The sequence below is a fragment of the Bactrocera neohumeralis genome, unplaced genomic scaffold, assembly GCF_024586455.1.
Source record: "Bactrocera neohumeralis isolate Rockhampton unplaced genomic scaffold, APGP_CSIRO_Bneo_wtdbg2-racon-allhic-juicebox.fasta_v2 cluster10, whole genome shotgun sequence".
NCBI lineage: Eukaryota > Metazoa > Arthropoda > Insecta > Diptera > Tephritidae > Bactrocera > Bactrocera neohumeralis.
Window position 1 is genome coordinate 1,839,051 of NW_026089623.1, and position 24,707 is coordinate 1,863,757.

The window sequence follows — 24,707 nt, forward strand, 5'->3', positions numbered from 1 at the left end:
AGTTTTGTATTTACATTGGTGCGATAGCAGAAAAGTTCTTGACATCTATTAGCGTGCCGCGATAGACTTGATAATGTCGAATTCACTACCAGAAAGAAGTTATTCGCATTCCATTGAACAAACGATTGAAAACAAACAATTGCATTAAAATTTTATATAATGTATTTGTAAACTTTTATTTTAAAATAAATATTTTAATCTATAAACTAAGAGCATAAACTTTCTTTTATTAAGTCACTACAAAGAAAAACTTGCGGTTATATGTAATTTCATTTAACATAAATAAAGTTTTCAAATTTTTACATATAAACATATAATATAACAAGTAAGAAAGGATTAAGTTCGGGTGCAACCAAACATTTATATACTCTTGCAACTTGCAAGAATCAAAGCCACGGAAATACCTTAAGATGTAAAACGTCAACCAGAGAATCGGAATCTTAGAAGTTTTACATATACATACATTTTATATAACTCATACACTGGCCGACAAATTTGGCATACGATGTGTTAGAAAAACGAAAGTCACTATATGTAGTATATGGGAGTTGGTTTATTATACATATTGATACTATCCATTAACTATTATCATTAAGGTAGCTAGTAGTAATGAATACAAGGGGGCTAGGTCAAGTTTTCGCTAAAATGTATCCAATTTTTTTACAATATGTATGTACATTAAACATATTAGAGGGCTTGGTCACGCCCACTTTTTCAATATTTCTTACACTTCGGTGCCCCTTCCTACTGCGATGCTCTATGACAAATTACAGTTGGTCATTATATGTATATATATATATATAAATCTATATCTATCTCGATTAGTTTCAGGTAATACGCACAATAAAAGCAATAAAATATTGTCGTTGCCCACCCTTTAATAATTCTAATGTACATATGTATCTAATAAACTACTAAAGCTATATCAATCAAATTTGCTGAGCGCAGATATTATAAGAACTCCTATCGACATTGTGAAAATGGATGAAATCGGAATATGGAGTACTGTTCAAAACTACTAAAACGCAATAAATCAGAGACATTAAATTTTACCTCTGAGGTGGTGTGAGAATGCTTTATGGGAGCCGGAGTAAAATCACGTATCTCGGGAGGTGGCATTCATCTTATATTCCTATGTCAGAGCACGAAAATGGGCGAAATCGGACTGCAACAACGACTACTTTCCATATAACGCAATTTAAAATTCCACTTGATTCTTTCACTTCTTAGTATACAAATCGAGAAGTAGTTAGTATAACGGGATACAATTTTATACCAATAATTTCATTAAAGTACGCCACCTTATCACCAAAAATTGTCCAAATCCAAACAAAACTGTTCAATCTCCTATGTATCAAATATGTGGACCCCAGTTTCCATAGTTGACTTTTGACTGAAAATATCGATCAATGAATAGAGAATCCTTTCCTGGCAATAGTTATTCTGTGTATCATAAATGAATTGAATCGGGTCAATCCTTTCCTGAGCCCCCATATACCAAATATAAAAATTTTCGAACATCCAGGTGACTTTTTACTGGACATATCGGCCAATATTTGAGTTATCCAATGAAAGTTACAGAACGTGTTTTGCTCATAACAGTATATGTATGTATGTACTTGTATATTTCTGCCTAAAATAAATACGAACATGTTTTTAGTATGTGGCATGCAATAATTAATAGATAAAATCGGGTCGATACTACCCCAACTCCAATATACTACCTATAATGATTTTCGTTTTTCTAACAAAATCTTATGTCGAATATCTCGGTCAGTGTATGAGTTATATAAAGTATATGTATATGTATATAAAAATACTTAGATTCCGATCCTCTGTTCGACGTTTTACGTCTTAAGATATTTCCCTGGTTTTGATTCTTGCAATTTGCAAGAGTATAAAATGATCAGCTGCACCCGAACTTAGCCATTTCTTACTTGTTGGTATTCAAAATGCTGCGTAATACTACTTTATATTAATAACGTCTCACGTTGTTCTTCACTATAAACTCCTAACTACTGTACCTATTTAAATCAGATTTAGCATACTGTGTAGTTTGTTTCAAAATATAAGGTAAAATAGTTTATATTTCATTTTATAGTCGCAAAAAATTTTTTTTTTTGCAAACTGTTTGTTTATTACTATGATATATTGATTAGTATTGTCTAATTACTCTCTGGTAATTTCCGACAGACCTTGCCAGTTATACCTCGCAAAATCTTGAATTTTGACTACCCCCTGCGTTGAAAAAGATAACCAAAAGCAGTTTCAAACCTTAATTTTCGGGAATCTTTGAGAAATTTAAGAGGAAAACGTTTATATAAGTATTTTTTGATATGCTGATACAAAAACAGTGTCAATTTATCTATCTATCTTATCTGTCTATCTAATAATCCAAATTTTCCATTATAAATATTAGGTTCCTCTGCTCCAAGTTTGTCAAAGTTGTGCGAAATTTTGATATTTAATTTCTTCTTAACATGAATATTGTCCATATCTGTTTATAAGGCAGCTATTTGGTATAATTAACCGATCTGAGCAATTTCTTCGGAGATTACATTTTTGCCTTAGAAAATAATATATACCAAATTTCGAGAATAAATCTTCTCAAATGCAAAAGTTTTCCATACAAGAACTTGACTCCGATCGTTCAGATTGTATGGCAGCTATATGTTATAGTGGTTCGATATCGACAGTTCCGACAAATGAGCAGTTTCTTGAAGAGAAAATGATGTTTGCAAAATTTCAAAACGATATCTTAAAAACTGATGGGACTAGTTGGTATATGCATATACAAATGGACAGACAGACAGACGGACATGGCTAAATCGACTTAGCTCAACATACTGATCATTTATATATGTACTTTATAGGGTCTCCGCTTCCGCTGGGTGTTACAAACTTCGTGGCAAACTTAATATACCCTGTTCAGGGTATAAAAACTATGGCAACCCAACGGTCGTAAAATACAAGGTACATCGACCTCGAACCAGTATCTTCATACTTACAGTGGGACGAATTTAAAAAAAAAAAACAAAGAATTGTTATTTATGTTACTGTTTTTATGTTTTCGTTTTTTGTTCAATTATCTGATATATCTTTATTAAGAGGTCTAAATTGAAAATACATATGTTCGAGATCTAAAACAAACATCGCTAAATTTTGTCACTACATAGGTAATCCTTCTAAATGTTTTTGAATGTAATTTTTTTTCATATTGGACTTTCGCAAACTCAGCCACTTCAGTTTTTAACTTTTTACATATGTATGTATTCCTCTAAATGCTCTAGACTGTTGAATGCGAGATCCAATAATTCGTAGTCAGTACTCTGTTTCTCAGAAACTTCCACAGAGAGTTTTTCTAATAGTATACCTAGATGAAATAATAACTGTTGGTTAGGATGGTCGTGAAGAACACCTTTTCTGTTAAGATTCCAAAAGAATGTTCCAGAATGCCTTAATTTAGGAGAATAGTTAATATGTATTTTTTGAGGTCGGCATAGATAAATTGATTTGTTATTTGATTGAATAAATTATTTACTTATTTTTCGAAATGCCAAAAATTTAAATAAATACATCATGCCTTGTAAAAGTTCCAAATCTCTAAATAAAAGCAGCAGCGGCAAATGACTGTCATAAAATCCTCATTCCCATTGATTTACCGAAATATCGCGGCGGCTAAATGGTTAAAAAAATCGATTTTAGTTAACTGCAGAAGACGAAGTAATTGTAATTTTTCTAAAAAATTTCTTGACGCACCGTGTTTTTTTGTATAAATGGATGTAAGTAATATTAATCATTTAATTATTTTTGTATTTCATTTCCTTTGTACTAATTTCCATTGTATAAACCTACAAGTAACAAATCCTATCATTTTCACCCATACATACGCAGGCGAAAGCTTATAGAATGACAGAAATTATATTAAGAATGCAATAGAATGAGGGAAGACTCAGGACAAAAGCCCAGGCAGTTCGTTAGGGTTTCCTAAATATTATACACTCAGTCCTTTTTTTACGCGATCTCTTTTTACGCTATTTCACTTTAACGCGGTTATTTTGGCAGCGAATTTCTCACTTTAACGCGATTGCTTTTTTTCGTTTTTTTAAAGAATTTCAATTTTTGCTAGCTTTACAATGGAAGTTAATTAAGGAAAAAATAAAAAACGCAAAGGCATTTCTTTAGAAACAAAACTCAGTGAATCTACAGTGTGGACAATAAAAAAAATAAAAATGCAATTAGAAAATCTGTAGTTTCCGGAAAAAATGTAAATGCGAAGAAAACTTCATACTCAAGAAATGTTTTTATTGAAGAAATGGAAAACCTATTAACAATTTGGATTGAGGATCTCAACCAGAAACGAATCACAGTTGATACTACAACAATAAAACAAAAAGCTCTATGTATTTTTAAACGATTAACATCGAACCAAGAAAACAAAAACGAATTTTCAGATAGTGGTGGATGGTTTTCGAAGTTTATTGAAAGACATAATTTTTATAATTTAAAAACTAAGGGTAAAATTGCTTCAGCTGATAGTAAAGCTGCGCAGGACTATCCACCAAAGTTATTAAAAACTATTCAAGAAGGTGGTCACAGACCAGGTGGTTACAGACCAGACCAAGTTTTCAATGCGGACGAAACCGGCCTATTTTGGAAGAGGTTACCAAAACAAACATATGTGCCTAAGGCCCAAAAATCATTTGATGGCATCAAAGCTGCAAAGGGCCGTGTAACGTTTTTATTATGTAGCAATGCTTCTGGTGGCAGCATGATTAAACTGCTGTTAGTAAACAAAAGTCTCAGGCCGCGAGCACTAAAGGGCAAAGATTTAAAACATTTACGTGTTCACTGGATGGCCAATAAAAAAAGTCTGGGTAACTGGAAATATATTCCAAAAATGGTTTGCTAAATGCTTTGTACCAGAAGTTAAAAGTTATTTGGACAAGAAGAAACAGCCCTTTAAAGCTCTTTTAATAATTGACAATGCACCGGGCCATCCGTTGATTGAACATCCTAATGTAAATATCATTTTCCTCCCACCGAATACTACATCAATTATACAACCGATGGATCAAGTCATTATTGCGACTTTTAAAATGTACTACCTCAAAAAAACTTTTCAGTGCATAATGGAAAAACTGGAGGAAAATCCTGAATTGGACTTCTCCGATGCTTGGAAAAATTCATCTATCAAGGATTGCATCTTGTACGCGTCAAAAGCAATTTCTGAAATAAGGCAAAATTGTACGTTAAACGCATGCTGGAAATCTCTTTGGCCAGAATGTGTTAAAAGTGGTATGTCCGTAACAAGCAATTCAACTGATTATTCAGATATCATTGATTTAGCACGTTCCGCGGGAGGAGAAATTCTTGCAGATATGACGAGAGAAGATATTGACGAGATTCTTCTAGACCGAGAGCTCGGTGATGGCGATTTGATTGAAGTAGCTACGGAAGTAATCGAATCGGAAAATGGCAGCGACACCGAGATAGACGAGCATCCAATTAAAGCAGAGACGATTAAGCAAGGATTTGCAGCAGAATTGGAAAATTATTTTGTAGCAAATGATACTGATGCCGAACGTGCACGAATTTTTCAAAAAGAATTGAGTCTCTGCATGTTAAGATACATATAAAGAACTACATCGGAATTTATTGGATCCAAAAAGAAGCATTCAAACAAAATTAACTGAATTTATGGTGCAAACTCAGTCGGAGATACTAAGTCAATCAGAACATCAATCCATAGTTCCTACTATTGATTCTGATACAAATTCTAGTGATATCAGTGCCGGCCATCAAAATAAGCGGCTAAGAATAATTTCCATTACGGATAATGACAGTGATTAAACAGCATTCAACGGCTTTTTCAATAAATCTACCTATATTTTATTTTCTTCTCTTTTATATATGGTTTTTGTTTTGTATTTTTTATTTTGATATGAATGAATAAATCATATGTCTGAAATTTGAAACTTATTGTATTGTTTTTGAATATTTTTTTGCGCGTATATTTTGTTATACGCGATATTTTTTATACTCGGAACCAATTCGTCAGTTAATATTGGAAAACTAACCATTTTTACGCGATTTTTTTTACGCGATTAGTGGCAGAACCAATAATCGCGTAAAAAAAGGACTGAGTGTATTACTAAAACGGCCAAATGCCTTAGAAAAGGCAAGAGTGTGTTGCCGTGTTATGCTATCCAATTTATTACTTTAAGTACGTTTTTGTTGCATTATATAATATATTTCGATAATTAAAATTCATGAAGATGTAATTTTCCTAGTTTTGATTAAAATTTTATTTATTGTAACAAAATATTGGTAAATCTTTTCTATTTTATTAAAAATATTTGAAGAATATATCTATTTTTATTTAAATTATTACAAGTAGTTTTGTTTAGTATTGTAAATATTATATGGGTGAAAATAGGCCTCCTGGAAAACCGAACACCCAAAAAATATCGGTAACGCGCCTATATTGCAACCTCTTTACTATTTTTAAGTCCTTTTATTTAAATCTCTGTGCCGAAAAATCAACTATTTCGATCAGATGATCTCAGCTGTTGAGGACCATATGATTCTTTTGTTACTTGTATGTTTCTACAATGCTAATTTCATAACTCAAAGTGTAAACACAATGACTGCGACAGACTACAGCAGCACGACAGTGAACCGAAAACGTCGTTGTTCATCTTACTACATGTACATTTTGAGAAGCAACAACAACACAATGGCCGGCATGTACACAAAACAACGCAGTTGTCCATTTAGTATGTACACAATTTCGTTGTGGCCATACTAATTCCTTTCACTTCAATGAAATTTTAATATTTTGTTCAAAGTGAAATTTTTTATGCAAAAACTAAGTAAATAGGTCAATATTTTTGCTTTAAATTATCAATTGTTATTACAAATGTAAGCGATGGCAACTCTGTTGCCCATCAAGTGTCAAATAAAATAGAGCAAGTGGCAGCAACCAAAGACACAGTCAACGAGCAACCGTCAGCGAGTGAGCAACATAAACGAAATATTTGAGAACACCCAGTAAAGTTGAATAAGTGTAACATTTTTCTTATATTCACAATAAAGTTTTGTATTATTATATATAAGTGTTTGACTGTCCACACGAGTTCGGTGTTTCTCTACAGTTCAGAAGTGGGATGATAAACCCATACACGTCTACAAACATAGTAAGTATATGTATGTGCGTTGGTGAAGGGCTATAGGCACCGGCAGATATATATACACGATACGTAAAAACGATACGATGGTGAAGATCAGTGATCTGAAGGTGGAACAACTGAAGAGGTTGCTACGGGAAAGGCAATTAGCGACGACTGGCACGCGAGACCAGTTGTTGCAACGTCTTAGCGCATATGAGGAGTCCGACGAGGCGGACATCCAAGAGATCAACGTTACGGAGGAGTCATCCGAGATGTTAACGGTGGCACAACTGCAGCAGGAGATGAAGCAGTTACGCGAGATGATGGCGCAGCTGCTACAAGCGCAAAACAACGGGACTGGTACAGTTAGCATGAAAGAGGTACAAACGGTACAAAACGCAAATAGCAACGATAGCGCAGTCGCAGTTAACGGCGGCGCAGGCGTTCAGAGTCACGCCACTGACGCTATTTCAACGAACGACGACAGCACGGTGGCAACTAACAACAACGTTACAACACGCATTCAAAGCAACGGTGATATTTCTGCGAACGGGAATATTTCAACGAACGGGAATATGCGACACGCGTCAGTTAAAGAAATTGCAAATACCCTGCCGGAATTTGATCCAACGAATAACGCAAGCATTACGGTAGAGCAATTTATTGATAGAGTCGATCGAGTAGTGGAAGCATATAGATGGGACGAGAAATTTTTATTGTTAGCTATTTACACACGTTTAAAAGGAGTTGCACGTATGTGGTTGGATGCATCACCCACATTACACACAACTTGGGAAAATTTTGCTGATGCGTTACGACACGAATTTGGTTCAGATCGAGACGAGGCAGAAATTCATTTCGTGATGGCCAATGCAACGAGGAAGCCAAAAGAAATCGTAAAAGAATATTGTTTTCGAGTGGCGGCACTAGGTATACGTTACAAACTGAGTGAGGCAGCCATTATACGTTATGCAAGAGCTGGGTTAAAACATAGAGAACTCCAACAAAGCATTGCAGCAATGAAGTTTACAACAATGAAGCAGATGAGAGACGCCATCGAGGACTATTTCATTAATCGCGGAGGGCTAAGTGAGCCACAAGTACATCAACCAAGTAAACGAGACAACAATAACGAAAAATATGCTGAGTCAACGAAACAAAATGGTGAATTTAAAGCACAATTGAAATGCTACAATTGCAACGTACCTGGACATTTCGCCAACAAATGTCCATTGCCGCAGAAACGACATCGCTGTACAACGTGTAACAAAGTTCATCCAAACGGAGGAAATTGTGAGAAGACGACAGTAACGTTACGACAACTTGGTGCAATCAACCTTGACGAATGTTTCAAGAAGTTAGTTTACATAAAAGCGCAACCGTATATCGCATTCATCGACACGGGCAGCCAATGCATCATCATTCGTAGGTCAGTAGCCAAGCGCATCGACGATAAAGCCGTAAAATGCTGCTTACGTTCACGGAGGCTATTACCATAGACATCACCATCGACGGAATCAACATCGAGACGCAAGCCTACATCGCTGATGACGAGTTACTAGAACAAGACGTTTTAATAGGTCAAGATGTTATCATCAATGCAAACACTACGCTGAAAATTGAAAATGGTCGCACAATATTCGGAAGCAGACGAGCAGTACAGACAACGGTACTAACTGAGAGCAATTTTTCCAAATTAATGTCCAATTTCAGCAATGAAGCAGAACGAAATAAGATACAAAGTCTTCTGGCAAGCTATGCCGATGTTTTCTCCAGTGGGCTGAAAGATATTGGCAAAACTGACGTAGTTCAAGCTAGCATCGAACTTGAGAGCAATCGCACCATATTTCAAGCGCCTTATCGTATCCCAGAACCGAAGCGTGATATTGTCAACAGGATGGTTGAGGAGTTGCTTGAGCGTGATATTATCACGAAATCGACATCCGAATACGCAAGTCCCGTGGTCTTAGTCAAAAAGCAGAATGGAAGTGATCGGTTATGTATCGATTATCGACGAATTAATAAGGTAACAAAGAAAGAGAATTTTCCAGTCCCGAATATTGAAGAACGGCTACACGAAGCGAAACGTTTCCGATACTTTTCGTCACTCGATTTGAATAGTGGGTACTATCAGATCAAAATGGCACCCGATAGTAGGAAATACACCGCTTTTATCACGACGGACGGTCTATATGAGTTCAAACGCATGCCGTTTGGTTTAAAGAATGCACCAGCTGTGTTTAATAGACTCATGGCAGAAATCCAAAGACGGGTGGAGACGGGCGACATGCTGCATTATATGGATGACATCCTACTCGGCAGCAATTCTTTCGACGAAATGTATACAAAGCTTTCTCGTATACTCCAAGTACTACGTACCTGCGGACTCACATTGAACGTCAACAAATGTAAGTTGTTCACGCAAACAATAACGTTTTTGGGACATCAGCTAACTCCTGAAGGCATGAGTCCGGGCAACGTCAAAACCAATGCTATCGTAAATTTTCCACAGCCGAGAAATGTCACTGAAGTACGAAAATTCTTAGGTCTCAGTGGCTACTTCCGAAAATTCGTCGCTGGTTATTCCATTATTTCTGAACCATTACGCAAATTGCTACGCAACAACACCGCATTCGCATGGGGACTACAGCAAGAGTCAGCATTCAACGAACTCAAAACCGTATTATCATCGAAACCAACCACGGTCAACTACCGCATCGCAAGCTCTATCGGCCTTGCAAGCGTTTTGTTGCAAGTCGAGAATGGACAACTGCACCCGATCTCATATTTTAGTCGCTCTACTACAGACAACGAAAAACGTTTCCATAGCTATGAACTCGAAGCATTAGCGATTGTGGAATCATTGGAAAGATTCAAATACTACGTATACGGAAAGAAGATCAAAGTTATTACCGATTGCAACGCTTTACGAACAACGATGGAAAAGCGAGAGCTTATACCACGCATTGCCCGATGGTGGTTGAGAATCCAAGAATTCGACATTGAACTTCAACATCGACCAGGAGCTCGTATGGCCCATGTCGATGCGTTGAGCCGTGCACCTTATGAAGATGCACACGAAATAGATGCCGCTGATCTCAAAATTTCCAAGATGATTATCGACCAGGCAGATTGGTTGTTTAGTGTTCAGCTACAAGACGAGAAAATAAGAAACAGCGTTAACGAAATACAGAATGAGGTGAAGCCAGAATATCCCGACTACGTTGTTGAACTGGGACGCCTATATCGAAAGCACGACAACAAACTACTATGGGTTGTTCCAAAGCAATTAAGGTTCCAAATACTGCACGAATGCCACGATAAGGCAGGTCATATGAGCGTTGACAAAACAATGAAACGAATTCTCAATCTCTTCTGGTTTCCTCGAATGCGCAATTACGTAAAGAGCTACATCAACTCATGTGTGGGTTGTGCTTTAAATAAAACCCCTGGCGGACGACGTGAGGGTCGATATCACTACGACAACGTTAAGCCAATACCGTTCACGACAATACACATTGATCATTTGGGTCCGTTCCCAAAAAGTTCAAAACGCAACGAGCATGTGTTGGTGATTGTAGATTCATTTACCAAATTCACAATCCTACGAGCAGTCAAGAGTACCGCAACAAGCCATGTAATTCCGGTATTGCTTGAGATCACGAGCTATCTAGGAATGTCTGAACGTATCATATCCGACCGAGGAACGGCCTTCACTTCAAAAGCGTTCCAAAAGTTTTGCGATGAAAACAACGTCAAACATATTCTCAACGCAGTGCGGACGCCACGCGCTAACGGACACGCTGAACGAGCAAACCGCGTCATCCTATCCATGCTACTACCTTCTACTGATGACGAAAGACGATGGGACGACAAATTACGTCAAATACAATGGAGCATTAATACCATCCCGAATAAAACCACAGGTTGTACATCATTCCGACTACTTTATGGGTACGTGCCTCGAGACATCCTGCAGAATCAACTTATCCAGGCACTTCAAGACGATGATGTTGACCTGATAAACGACACCGACCTACAGCAACTACGAGTCGACACAGCTCAACGAATAAACGACGTAAGAGCACAAGCCAAGAAGCTATATGACGCAAAGCATAATCAACCGAAGACGTACAACGAAGGTGATCTCGTATTGACTACAAACGAACCAATAAGCTCCGGTACATCACGTAAACTAGAACCACGATTCAGAGGACCATTCATCATCACCAAAGTCCTGCCAAATGATCGTTATGTAATTGAAGACTTACCTCATGCCGAGCGAACGCAACGTCACTACAAAGCCGTATTTGCATCAGATCAACTTAAAACTTGGTGCATGTTACCACCAGATGATCCAGACGACATAGACAACGAAGATGAGAGCACCATGGGCGAGGGCGCCACATTGGGTCAGGAAAGCCGACTGTAAGCGATGGCAACTCTGTTGCCCATCAAGTGTCAAATAAAATAAAGCAAGTGGCAGCAACCAAAGACACAGTCAACGAGCAACCGTCAGCGAGTGAGCAACATAAACGAAATATTTGAGAACACCCAGTAAAGTTGAATAAGTGTAACATTTTTCTTATAATCACAATAAAGTTTTGTATTATTATATATAAGTGTTTGACTGTGCACACGAGTTCGGTGTTTCTCTACACAAATGATATAATAGAGCTATAATATAGCTATTTTATGCTTTTATTTGTAAAATAACGTCAAGTTTGTTAGAGCTGCGAATAATTTTACATTTTACATATTAGTGGCATCACCACTCTACCTCCTCTTTCTATCTTCCATTCTACTGTCAACTCTACTGTCGTCCTACTGTCGTTGGCAAAAATAGGAGGATATTGAAGTTAGCGAGAACGACAACTGTCGGCCTGCAGTCGTGTAGTCGTGCAGCTGTCAAAATAATACTTCCCTTAAGAACGTGTGTATTTTAATATTTGACAGATGTAGTTTGCAGTCTGTCGCCGTCTATGTGTTCACCACATCAATTGAGAATTTGACGTAAAGGTACCGCTTTATTTAGAGATGCCACGTCGGCGTTAACACAGATAAGTAAAAAACCCTCCAATCAACGTCAGTAAAATGTAGATCTTGAGCAAGAATGATAGAATATAAGATTACGACACTAGTTTACAGTTAGTTTTTTTCTGTTTAGCTCGTGACAATTCTTACAAAAACAAATACATTGTGCAACAATTTCGTGACTTAACAGTTTTGCGTTGAGAAGAACAAGCATAGAAATGCATACAAATTGTAAACAGAAAAGTAAACACTTTTGGAAATTCCCAAAATAATATCAATTCATTCGTCTTTGCAGGAAAAATTTCAGTGGAATGTTTAGAATATTGTTGCGAGAAAAGATATAAGTAGTTTTAGTTTTTTTGTGGAAATTGTTAAAATGAAGAAAACCAGTGAAAGTGTACTGTTGTATTTATTTAAATTTCTAAGCATAAATAAATTAATTTTTTAAAATGAAATGTGCAGTGGCTTGTTGTAATAATTATTATGCAATTAAAAGATCGAAAACGAGGTTTTTCAGTTTTCCGGCCGATTTAAAAGTTGCCAAAAAATGGGTGTTATTTTGCAAAAGAAATAATATATTTAATACTAAATTTTCTTTAACAATTCACAATTTTCAAAATTCTTTTATCATAATTTCATACATCTGATACATCTGAACTTATAATATATGTGTATATTTATATACAACACAAGAAACGTCTTCTCCATTTGAATCACAACTTAATAGACAATTTTATTATCAATAGGCCGATATATTTCTTTAGAAATGATTCAAATCTTTTCACTGAACAATATTCAATCGCTTCACTAAAACTTTTCATTAAAATCGAAATAATTAATAATATTTTGCGAATTTACAAAAGTGTTTACTTTTCTGTTTACAATTTGCAAGCCATTTGACAGTTTTTCACTCTTCTTCTTCTCAACACGTAACTATGACGTTTCATAATGGCGGTCGTCGTAATCTTGTATTCTATCATTCTTGGATCTTGAGAAAAACGAAAAGAAGGTAATTTTAAATTTGTTTAATAATTAAACAAATTTGCAGGAAGCACATTTTCTAACTAGACATTCATCTAACAATTATAAAACGAGTTCATAATGCGTTATTAGATGTTCCTTGCATGAAAAAAAAAAATTAGCTGGCTAGTATGGCAAATGATACTAGTTTTAAACTAGAAGATTTAACTCCAGGGTGGCTATATTTGTCTTTGAATTCGAATAAAATATTTAACGAATGTTATTTTTTACGATCTATTCGTAGCATGTGTATGTATCTCCAAGTGTGCTGTATTAAAAATCATGAAATCATTATCTCCGTTGTATTGTGCACTACAATAAGGTTGAATTTTTTTTTTTACTTTGACTGCACTTATACAAGTATGCGATTTTTTGTGAAAGAAACTTGAAAGACAAGTTTTGCAGTTACTGGAGCTTACCCTTGAGCGTTCTATTGAAGTTCAAAATTGATTTAAATAATTGTTAAAATAGACAAGAGTCATATACTTACAACATTTTAATATTTGTCAAAAGCTTTTAGGAAGCATGTGCATATGCACATATGTACATATCTATGTATATACATAAATATTGCATACTATATACTTACATACATATGTATAAACATTTTATTTACGAATTTTATTGTAATATTTTATTTTTAGTATGCCAAATCTTGTAGTTAATTTCAGCAAAGACTTTTCTAAGATTATTACATTTTTTACAACACGCTATGGAACTTATAAAAATCAAAAGTTCAAATAATTGCCACACTACATTTGCAAGATTCAAAGGTCAACCAGATGGGAGAAATCATTAGTTGATGATATTGGAACCATACCAAAACCTTTTCCGAATACCCATTCTCTATTTTAGCAAAGAGATACTTAGAGTTAAATTACGATATCTTAATGCTTCATTTATATGTTGTGGGAGTGGTTATTATCCGATTTCACCCATTTTCACTCCATGTGACGAAATGGTGATCCGGACCTTTCAAAAACTTTTAAAGCAAAAATATCCCTCCTAACTATAATACTGGAAACAACTTTCGCTTTCGAACCATAATTTATGCTCCTGAGTGTGCTGACTACCTTATAGAAAACCAATACGCATGAAGTACTCAAGTGCGATGGACGGGACAAGGACTGAGACGAGCACAAATTCGGTGTGGGATTCGTGGTGGAAGAGTGACCCCGTCGCCCAATTTTGGCATGCACCCCGGTGGATAAACGTTTAGCCACATCCCGATGGAAGAGAAGAACGATCCTGCTTAGCGACTTTAACTCCAGGGTGGGCAAAGAAGGTATCTTTGGCACAACGATCGGTAAATTCGGCTTACTTAATGAAACATTTTTAAATCGGTTGAGGCTGATCGACTTCACCAGGGCACGAAAAATTGTTGCATGTAGTACAAAATTTCAGCATAGGAAAATTCATCAAGCTACCTGGCTATCTCCGGATCGAAAAGCCACCAACCAAATCGATTATATTGTAATAGACGAAAGACACGTCTCCCCACCTTTGTGCAGCAAAAAAGGCACGCCAACAAACACAGGGACGGTTCGACGTCCAGAAGCACAATAGACAGCCTAACGACTTGCACTCATGCTCTTTGGGAGCACTCATCAGCAACTCAGTATAAGGGAATTGTGGGGAGACTTGTGTGAGAATCTGTGTGAAAAATACGGCGACTAACATAAGGTTTCAATTGGGCCTTATCAGTGTGGTTTTAGGCTTGAAAAAAGACCCGTGAAAACAGGATCGACACATACCACCTCTTCATCAATTAAAAAAAAACTAACACACGTCGCACTCGCGACTTGGCTCCCACGTCACTGTTGACAGTCATAACATCGAATCGTAGATAATTTCGTCTATCTTCGAACCAGTATTAACACCAACAACAATGTCCGCCTCGTACTCAAACGCAGAATAACTCTTGTCCACAGGTGCTACTTCGGACTAAGTGGGCAATTGAGAACTAAAGTCCTCTCTCGTTGAACAAAACCAAACCAGGAATAAAGGGATGTTAAACTTATTCCAGTGCGAGAGCGCCTCAAAATTAACATTTTTTATAACATTTTCTGAACATCACTCATTATTCCCGTCCTGGTATATGGTGCAGAGGCATGAACGACATCTGGTGAGTCGACGTTACGAGTTTTCGAGAGAAAGGTTTTGCGGAAGATTTTTGGTACTTTGCGGATTGGCAACGGCGAATATCGCATTCGATAAAACGATGAGGTGTACGAGTTTTTCAACGACATTGACATAGTTTAATGTTCTTTCAAATGTTGTCCGCGGCTACGTCTCAGATGGTCTAACCGTTGAGTCCAATTTTCTTAGGTACGTTCGAGCATTTCGGCTGGTAACTGCCGAACGACACGCGTGATTTTTTGCTCCAAAGTCTCAATTGAAGCGGGATTGTCTGCGAAATCTTAAACTTTATATATCCCCACAGGAATAAGTCAAACGGTGTGATCGTGTGATATCTTAATGGCCAATTTACCGGTCCAAAACGTGAAAGTATCTGCCTACCGAAGTGTTCTTTCAATAAATCCACGAGGTTTTCCACAAAAATTTTTTCATCATTTTAAACGGTTCAAGAGCTCAAAGCATGCGTTGTATTAGCAGGAATAATGGGATGCCCAACTCCTCTCTCACTGGAAGTGAGAGAACAATTGCTAAACGTCAAAACCACCTAAACTTTGACAGTTGACTGGATTGGGGAGGTTTTGACGTTTAGCAATTGGAAACGAGCGACGGCCAGATTGAAATCTTACCAAAAAAATATGTAAACGGAGAAATTTGTTGCCGCTGTTCAAGATCGCTAATAAAAATGTAAAACAATGAAAATCAAAGAAAATGCGAAATTTAAATATATTTCATGAAACGTTTTGTAATTTGATGCATAATAGAATTAATTTTCAATTACAAATGATCAAAAACATTTGATAATTGAGAACTAACAGGCTCTTTATCTCTGGATTATATAATGTTATCAAATGGCCACACAAGCCCCAACCCCCAATGTATGTATTTGACAGATTGCTGGCAATGTACATTGCCGGTCGAGATGTCCCGTAACTTGCAAACTTCCTCTTCCTAATAGATAGCAGTTTATTTTAAAAGTTTTGAATTCTATACAAAAAAATTGACTGATTTTCAAATGATATACATATTAATTAATATTTATATTAATATACATTATTAATATTGAAATATTTTTGTTAATTTCTGCTAGTTATTCATCCTTTACTTTTTCGTTCTTTCGCTCTTTATTAGAGTAACGCTCTGAACACATAAAAAGCGACACAACCTACCAAGCGCTGAACACATAGAGAGCGACAGACTGCAAACTACATCTGTCAAATATTAAAATACACACGTTCTTAAGGGCAGTGTTATTTTGATAGCTGCACGACTACACGACTGCAGGCCAACAGTTGTCGTTCTCGCTAACTTCAATATCCTCCTATATTTGCCAACGACAGTACGACGACAGTAGAATGGAAGATAGAGAGATGTGGAAGAGTGGTGATGCCACTAATATGTAAAATGTAAAATTATTCACAGCTCTAACCAACTTGAAGTTATTTTACAAATAAAAGCATAAAAAAGCTATATTATAGCTCTATTATATGATTTCTAATAACAATTGATAATTTAAAGCAAAAATATTGACCTATTTACTTATTTTTTGCATAAAAAATTTCACTTTGAACAAAATATTAAAATTTCATTGAAGTGAAAGGAATTAGTATGGCCACAACGGAATTGTGTACATACAAAATGGACAACTGCGTTGTTTTGTGTACATGCCGGCCATTGTGTTGTTGTTGCTTCTCAATATGTACATGTAGTAAGATGAACAATGACGTTTTCAGTTCACTGTCGTGCTGCTGCAGTCTGTCGCAGTCATTGTGTTTACCACTCCAGAGATAATTTATTCCTAGCAGCGACAAAACAATGCAACATAGCTCTCCGTTTTGTATGTACACAATTTCGTTGTTGCCATACTAATACCTTTCACTTCATTGAAATTTTAATATTTTGTTCAAAGTGAAATATTTTATGCAAAAACTAAGTAAATACCAGGTGAATATTTTTGTTTTAAATTATCGATTGTTATTACAAATGATATAACAGAGCTATTTTATGCTTTTATTTGTAAAATAACGTCAGGTTTGTTAAAGCTTTGAATAATTTTATATTGTACATATTAGTGGCATCACTCCTCTCTACTGTCAACTCTACTGTCGTTGGCAAATTTAAAAATATTAGCGAGAGCGACAATTGAGAGCCTGCAGTTGTGTAGTCGTGCAGCTATCTAAATAACTCTGTCCATAAGAGCGTGTGTATTTTAATATTTGACAGATGTTGCTTGCAATCTGTCGCGCTCTATTTGTTCAGCACATAACTTGCAAACTTCGTCTTCCTGATGGCTAGCAGCTGCTAGCACTTAAGAAACAGACTTGTTTATTGTTGACGTTTGGTGTTTTTTATTTATATTATATATTTTTGAACGACACCGTTGAAGAACTTGTTACGCCAAGAAAAAGTTATTTTTATACATTTGTTTTGCGTGGCTTCATTTTCACAAAATAAAACTTTTTGAAATATTGAGTAAAGTTGATTTAAATAAATAAAAACTGAAAATAACAAAAGTAAGGCTCTATGGAGAATAATTGGGACTTATATAAAAAATCTGAAGTGAATAACTGTGACGATGATGATCATTTTTGTAATACAAACAAAAGTAACAAATTAAGATGGTGGTCCATACCCGAGCCAATATTATTTCGAATATATTGGTTGCTGCCAATAAAGGACTTACTCAATGCAGGAGCGACTTGTAAACGATGGTTAACCCTCTCAAATGACGAACTTATGTGGAAACAGAAATTTCTACTTCATTATAAAGTGGATCCTACAATAGGGCTCAAACCAGGTATGCCAATAGGAAAATGTAAAACAAAGACAGTCGATATCCATAAAAACACTAATTTTTAAAACAACAGCTTTATGTATTTTCTTGGCAAATGCGGGCCTTATATTTAATAGTTGAATTGTATGTTGTAGGAGCTGAATCATGGAAAAGTGAATATAAACGTTTAAACTGGAATATACCTTTTGTTCAATCCCAGCGCCTCGAAGGCCACACACATCAAGTGCTTCATGTTAGTTTTTCACACAATGGGGAAATGTTTGCCACTTGTTCAAAGGATGGTTACGTAATAGTACGTTGCTCTTTTGTGTATTTCATAAACGTCCTACATACAATTTTTACATTCACTTATATAACATTTCTTCTAAAACTTTGATTATTAAAAGGTCTGGAATTCAAGTCATCCTTGTACAGAGAAGTATTCGCACAACATGAAGCAATTCAGCTGGAAATATACTCAATATTCCCAGTTTAATCAAAGTGATACCCTTCTTCTCGTGTCTGGTGTACATTTCGGATCTCCAATTAGTACATCTGGAGAGATCGCAGTCTTCACTGTGGACGGAAAAGGTTTATATTTAAGCAATATTCTGTATTTTTAATTGATGAACTTGTTTAATAGATGGATCACGTTTACGTTGTCGTGTAGTAAATCGGCCATATGACATATTTGGGACATGGTTCAGTGACCAATACCTAATATCTGGAGATTTACATTGGCTGGCTCATCTGCTAAGTTATTCTGAACTATGGTTAAATAAAGCAAATCAGGAAATTGATTCGGAGCATGTACCTATTATGAACAAGTTGTATAAATTCTATAATAAAAATGCTAGTTCCGTACGGGCTTTAATGGTAGCTAATTGTCCGTGGCTAGATGATTCAAATAACCCTTTGGTCGAAGAAGTTAAACTTAGCAACTCAAAGCAGCCTTTTGGTGAAGTGTTAGTTATAAATGAAACGGAACCCACACCAACAACTTCTGCAGGAAATCCACTTTCTCATGCAGCCACATTACGAAGATCACAACGTAGTGCTACACCCGAGTATCTATTAAACATACTTCAACAAAGTGCATCGACTTCCACCAACACCATTACTTCATTTGAAAATATTTCAAATCATAACGACTCCACTATTCGATATTTCGATGAGTATCGGCGTGAATACCCTACCGAAAATGAAGGAAACTCATCAGAGGAATCTGATGACGGTTTGGATTTTGCGGATGACTACGATGATGAAATGGAGAGCTCTGTACCCAAGTACTTAATATTCTCAACTGGATCGAAAACTTATACACCACACCAAATAGGAATTAAACGTATACGAAATGTAACATTTCCAAAAAAACTTGACCCCGGACCTTCACTAAAAGAAAGAATTGCCGCAAAAAAGGCCGCCGAAAGAGAGGTACTTGTAGAATTATTTTATACTTGTTAAAATTGTTAAGGAAAACATTTTAGAACCAATTGCGAGCTGATCCTGATTGGTGGAATTACGACTCTATTGCTCATTTATTTGACAAGGTAGACAAAGTAATAGACTTACATGGGCACATTATTGGTATGGCGTTAAGCCCTGATAATCGTTATTTATATGTCAATACCAGACCGTGGCCAAAAAATTATGTGATAACTAATGCGCTAGAACCACCTCCAATTGCGCAGGAAATAGACATTCATGTTATTGATTTAATGACCTTGAAACGTGTGGGTAATATGTTACGTGCCCATAAAGCTTACACTCCAAGTACAGAGTGTTTTTTCATATTTCTCGACGTATGTGAAGATTATGTTGGCAGGTATAATCTTAACATATCGAACAATATCAAATATTTTACTTTTGATCTACCTTATTTTTAGCGGCGCGGAAGATATGCATGCATACCTTTGGGACCGATATTATGGTATATGCCTTGCGAAATATAGACATGCTGATGTAGTAAACAGCGTTGCATTCAATTCTCGTGACTCGGAAATGCTCGTAACGACCAGTGATGATTACACAATTAAGGTTTTTGATTTTATAACAACAATTTTATAATTATCAATTTTGATTGAAAATCATATTTTAGATTTGGCGCTCTCGAGCAAAGGCAAAACAATTCAACATCGAATCAACTAATCATAATGAGGCTTTTGAATTAAAAAAATCTTTTATATAACGCTTAAAAGAAAAATAATATACGTAAGTACTTATGTTTGGATAAATTAATTATAAAAAACAATTCCTTTAGCGTTTGAAAGGCAGGATTGCGCGATTTTTCTTCCAAAAATAGAGTGTATTAAAGACGCAACAAGTCGTTTTTCAAGTATTCTCATAATAAAATTTTAGAGAATATGTTAATAAATATGTTCCTTAAACATTAAATATACGGAACAGAAATGATGAAATAAGCTTGTTGATAAATTTTTCATTTTTATTTATGTTTGATAATTTAAAGAATTTCACTTAATAAGTTTTTAATATGGTATGAAAAAATGTAAATTGGTCAATTTTTGGTTCAAAATACCAATGTAACAGACGTGCAAATAAACCAAAGCTGGAAAAACAAATTAATTATTATCATATTTGTTTATCATAAATTTAGGTAAACGAACCGAAAGGTTGCAATTTATTTAGAAAAGAATTACACCTAACTTGGGATTTACAAAGAAAATAACAAACTATATTGTTGCAAAATTTGCATGATTCTGTAATTGGTTCTCGTTACAAGTTTGTAACTTATGGTCAATCACTTATAAGGTGGGAACCATTGTCATCTTGTGGTTGCTGTATTTCAGTAATATCTATTTCAGATTCTCTGTTTTCATTACTGCTGTTATCCGTTACATCTTTACCGTGATTATGGTTTTTATTGATATTTCTTCGACGCTTTTCAGGATGCCCAAAACAGTGCTCACACTCGTCATCGTCGGAAGATGAGCTTTCTCCAAAACTTACAGGCTTTTTATATATGCAGCAGCCTAAGTAGAGAAAAGTATTAGAATATATTGAAAGTGTACATAATTTTGCGCTAACACTTCGATTTTTTTTTTCCCATGCCTTCATTATCAATGGTACCCTCACGCCAGGCAACTTGTCTGTCTGATTTGGGCTTTTCTAAACGAAGACGTAGTACTGGAGTTGACTGATCAAAACGCAGCAATTATTACAAGAACATTATTTGCCTTTGTTCACTTACATCAACTGTATCTTCCAAAACCGCAGAATTATCTACCACTACAACTTCAGTGGCGGAGTCTCGCAATGCAAGAGTATCCATTATATTTTTCTAATAATTATACGAATTACGTATTTTCCGCAATTGATTAACTATTCATTACAGTAAATTCCAAACAACCTGCGCCATTAATCACTGAATAAATTTTATAATTTCTACTACCTGATTTGACACTTTTCTATGTACCTCAATGGTTGCCAAATATCCACTAATTAAAAATGTTCTTAACACATTTCTTTGACGTATTAATAGTTACAAATTGGGAGAAAATAAACAAAACAGATCTTGTTTGGAAAACATACGACTGAAGAATTGTAGAAAATTTATTGATATTTGTTAGTACTTCTGACCGTGCGATCCTGTCCTGTGATACAGTCACAAGTCTCTAAATTTGAGATTATAATTCTTCTTTTTTGAATTCGAACTACTCTGTACTTTGCTTCACACAATTCTCGATAGACGTCGCTACTTATAGGTTAGATTCAGCTGTCATTTGTGACAATAGTATTTATATAGACCACATAATAACGAAAATGGCAGGAGCACTGGTGAGAATAAATTTTCTTCAAAGACAATCAATAAGTGAGTATTCTCAAAGTATATAATAATTAAAAATTTTAATAGCGAATCAAGATTACAGTGAGGGAAATTCCAATTTGCTATTTATTATTTGTTATACCTGTGAGTATCGATTATTCACAAAGTACTTATGTAATTCAAACGAAACAAAAACATCGCACTTTGTCAAAAAACAGTTTTATATTAAATAGGTGCCAGTTTGCCTGCGGTAGCACAGCGACGATTACAAGGCACTGCTGCCCCGCCTCCAGGAACACCACCTCCTCAAACGAAAACTAAATTTGGACCTCTAGCCGATCAAGACCGCATTTTTACAAATTTGTATGGTCGACATGACTGGCGTTTAAAAGGTGCATTAAAGCGTGGCGATTGGCACAGAACTAAAGAAATTATATTAAAGGGTTCTGACTGGATCATCAATGAACTTAAAACTTCTGGCCTTCGTGGTCGCGGTGGTGCAGGTTTTCCTTCTGGTATGAAATGGTCCTTCATGAACAAACCATCTGATGGACGTCCAAAATACTTAGTAGTAAATGCTGATGAAGGTAAAAACATACTTATATACCTTGTATATTAGCGAAGAGGTATATTTTTTCTTAATATATTTCAGGTGAACCAGGAACATGTAAGGATCGTGAAATTATGAGACATGACCCTCATAAGTTAGTAGAAGGTTGCTTAGTGGCTGGTAAAGCAATGGGTGCAAGAGCTGCTTATATATATATTCGCGGTGAATTTTATAACGAGGCTTCTAATATGCAACTAGCTATCGCCGAAGCTTATCAGGCGGGTTTAATTGGAAAAAATGCATGTGGGTCAGGATATGATTTCGATGTGTTTATGCATCGTGGCGCTGGTGCATACATTTGTGGAGAGGAAACCGCTTTAATTGAATCACTTGAAGGGAAACAAGGAAAACCTCGATTAAAGCCTCCATTCCCGGCAGATGTTGGTGTTTTTGGATGTCCTACTACGGTAAACAACGTGGAAACAATAGCTGTTGCTCCCACTATCATGAGGCGTGGTGGTGCCTGGTTTGCAAGTTTTGGACGAACACGTAATTCAGGAACAAAATTGTTTAACATTTCCGGTCATGTAAATAAACCGTGCACAATAGAAGAAGAAATGTCGATCCCTCTTAAAGAATTAATTGAACGTCATGCCGGTGGCATTCGCGGTGGATGGGATAATTTACTTGGGGTCATTCCTGGTGGCTCATCTACTCCAGTCATCCCAAAAAAAGTTTGCGACGATGTGTTAATGGATTTTGATGGTTTAATTGCTGCTCAAACTTCACTTGGAACAGCTGCTCTTATTGTTATGGATAAGTCCACTGACATAATCAAAGCTATTGAACGCTTGACCGCATTTTACCGCCACGAAAGTTGTGGTCAGTGTACACCGTGTCGTGAAGGTATTATGTGGATGCATAAGATCATGAAGCGGTAAGTAGAAATCAAGCTTAAAAACGTTATTATTTGAAATATGTTTGATTTATGTTATGTTTTTTTAGCTTTGTTGCTGGTAATGGGCAGCCTGATGAAATAGATATGTTGTGGGAGATATCCAAACAAATTGAAGGGCATACAATTTGTGCTCTAGCCGATGGTGCAGCTTGGCCTGTTCAAGGCTTAATTCGGCATTTCCGGCCCGAAATCGAAGAGCGGATGAAGAAATATGCCGTTAGAGCCACTAATTAATCAACTCTTTAAACCAGAATAGAAAATTAATAAATGATTATAAATGTTGTATATTAAAGCCAGTTCTATGTATTATTGATTAAAAATAAATACAATAATATTTAATAATGCTAAATAAAGCAATTGCGCTAATTGTTCAGGACTATAGTAAGCTATGCCAAGATACCTTTTAAAGGTTGCAAAAGTTTGTTTATACACTCATAGCCACGCAAACCTTACCACTATAAATTTCTCAAACGCATTCACAGAAATGCGATTTAAAAAAAATATATATCCAGGGAAACGTATTCGAGATGATCTCCACCTGAAACCCTACCGTAGGTCAACAGAATCTTGGAGCAAAGTAGGCTCAACATACTTATGCAGGCGGTTTCTTTAAAGGCCATGCAAGTACCTTCTTTACAGATGGAAAAACTTTCACTGTTTTGGAATATGCAAAATTAGAAAAATCTATACAAAAACCTCCAAAGACGCAAAAAATGTTATTCCAAGAGTTTAAAGTCGTTACCAACCAAGCGCAAAAGACAAGAATCACACAGCAGAGGCATAAAGCAATATTTTATATCTGCAAATGATTTGACTACAGTTTGTGGTCAGAGTTGGAAAACACAACTCCAACAATGCAGTGTCAAAAAATTTGGTCAGACATTTTTATTCTAATGGGTTGTCAATTTTTGATGACTCATGCCCAGCTCTTGACCGATGCTACGGCTGCTACTATGCCGGTCTCTTTCGACCAGAGACCTGCACGATTAAGGTAGGCATCGTACGATTACGTTACTAAGTAACACTTCTGACAATTACCACGATGCGAAGGTAACATTGCGCATCGGCATCGCGGCATCGTGGCATCGTACGATTACTATCTGGTATCGTCAATGGCAAATGAAACGAAGTACATACATACATAAAAGCAAATTTTTGTGATTTTTCTTTCGTATTTACCTTATATTAGGAAAAAATTAATAAAATTCTCTTCACTTAACATAAATTAATTCAATATAACATAACATAACACAACATAAATTAATTCAATAAATAAAAGT

General features: G+C 35.9%; 3 protein-coding genes and 1 pseudogene across 4 annotated transcripts; 3 read left to right on the top strand and 1 right to left on the bottom strand.

Moving 5' to 3' along the window:
• Nucleotides 1-4,998: 4,998 nt before the first annotated feature.
• On the top strand, nucleotides 4,999-5,862 carry LOC126764932 (uncharacterized; annotated as a pseudogene).
• Nucleotides 5,863-17,677: 11,815 nt separating this feature from the next.
• Nucleotides 17,678-20,718, top strand: LOC126764843 (F-box/WD repeat-containing protein 5). Of its 2 annotated transcripts, XM_050482433.1 has the most exons (8): nucleotides 17,678-18,159; nucleotides 18,291-18,448; nucleotides 18,543-18,726; nucleotides 18,779-19,569; nucleotides 19,623-19,960; nucleotides 20,022-20,172; nucleotides 20,234-20,346; nucleotides 20,396-20,718. In XM_050482433.1, the coding sequence occupies exons 1-7, from the start codon at nucleotides 17,886-17,888 to the stop codon at nucleotides 20,321-20,323; spliced, it is 1,986 nt and encodes a 661-aa protein (XP_050338390.1). In that variant the 5' UTR covers nucleotides 17,678-17,885; the 3' UTR covers nucleotides 20,324-20,346; nucleotides 20,396-20,718. The 2 variants fall into 2 exon arrangements, with proteins under 2 accessions (XP_050338390.1, XP_050338389.1); XM_050482432.1 differs by having other exon boundaries at nucleotides 20,234-20,718.
• Nucleotides 20,719-20,744: 26 nt separating this feature from the next.
• On the bottom strand, nucleotides 20,745-21,554 carry LOC126764920 (uncharacterized). The gene is made up of 3 exons (XM_050482598.1): nucleotides 21,344-21,554; nucleotides 21,181-21,289; nucleotides 20,745-21,125 (listed from the first exon to the last, which is right to left on the bottom strand). Exons 1-3 carry the CDS (start codon nucleotides 21,422-21,424, stop codon nucleotides 20,890-20,892), a joined length of 426 nt encoding a protein of 141 aa, XP_050338555.1. The 5' UTR covers nucleotides 21,425-21,554; the 3' UTR covers nucleotides 20,745-20,889.
• A 297-nt stretch (nucleotides 21,555-21,851) lies between these two features.
• Nucleotides 21,852-23,780, top strand: LOC126764857 (NADH dehydrogenase [ubiquinone] flavoprotein 1, mitochondrial). Its single transcript, XM_050482478.1, has 4 exons — nucleotides 21,852-21,964; nucleotides 22,153-22,506; nucleotides 22,572-23,406; nucleotides 23,475-23,780. Exons 1-4 carry the CDS (start codon nucleotides 21,916-21,918, stop codon nucleotides 23,659-23,661), a joined length of 1,425 nt encoding a protein of 474 aa, XP_050338435.1. The 5' UTR covers nucleotides 21,852-21,915; the 3' UTR covers nucleotides 23,662-23,780.
• Nucleotides 23,781-24,707: the final 927 nt, after the last annotated feature.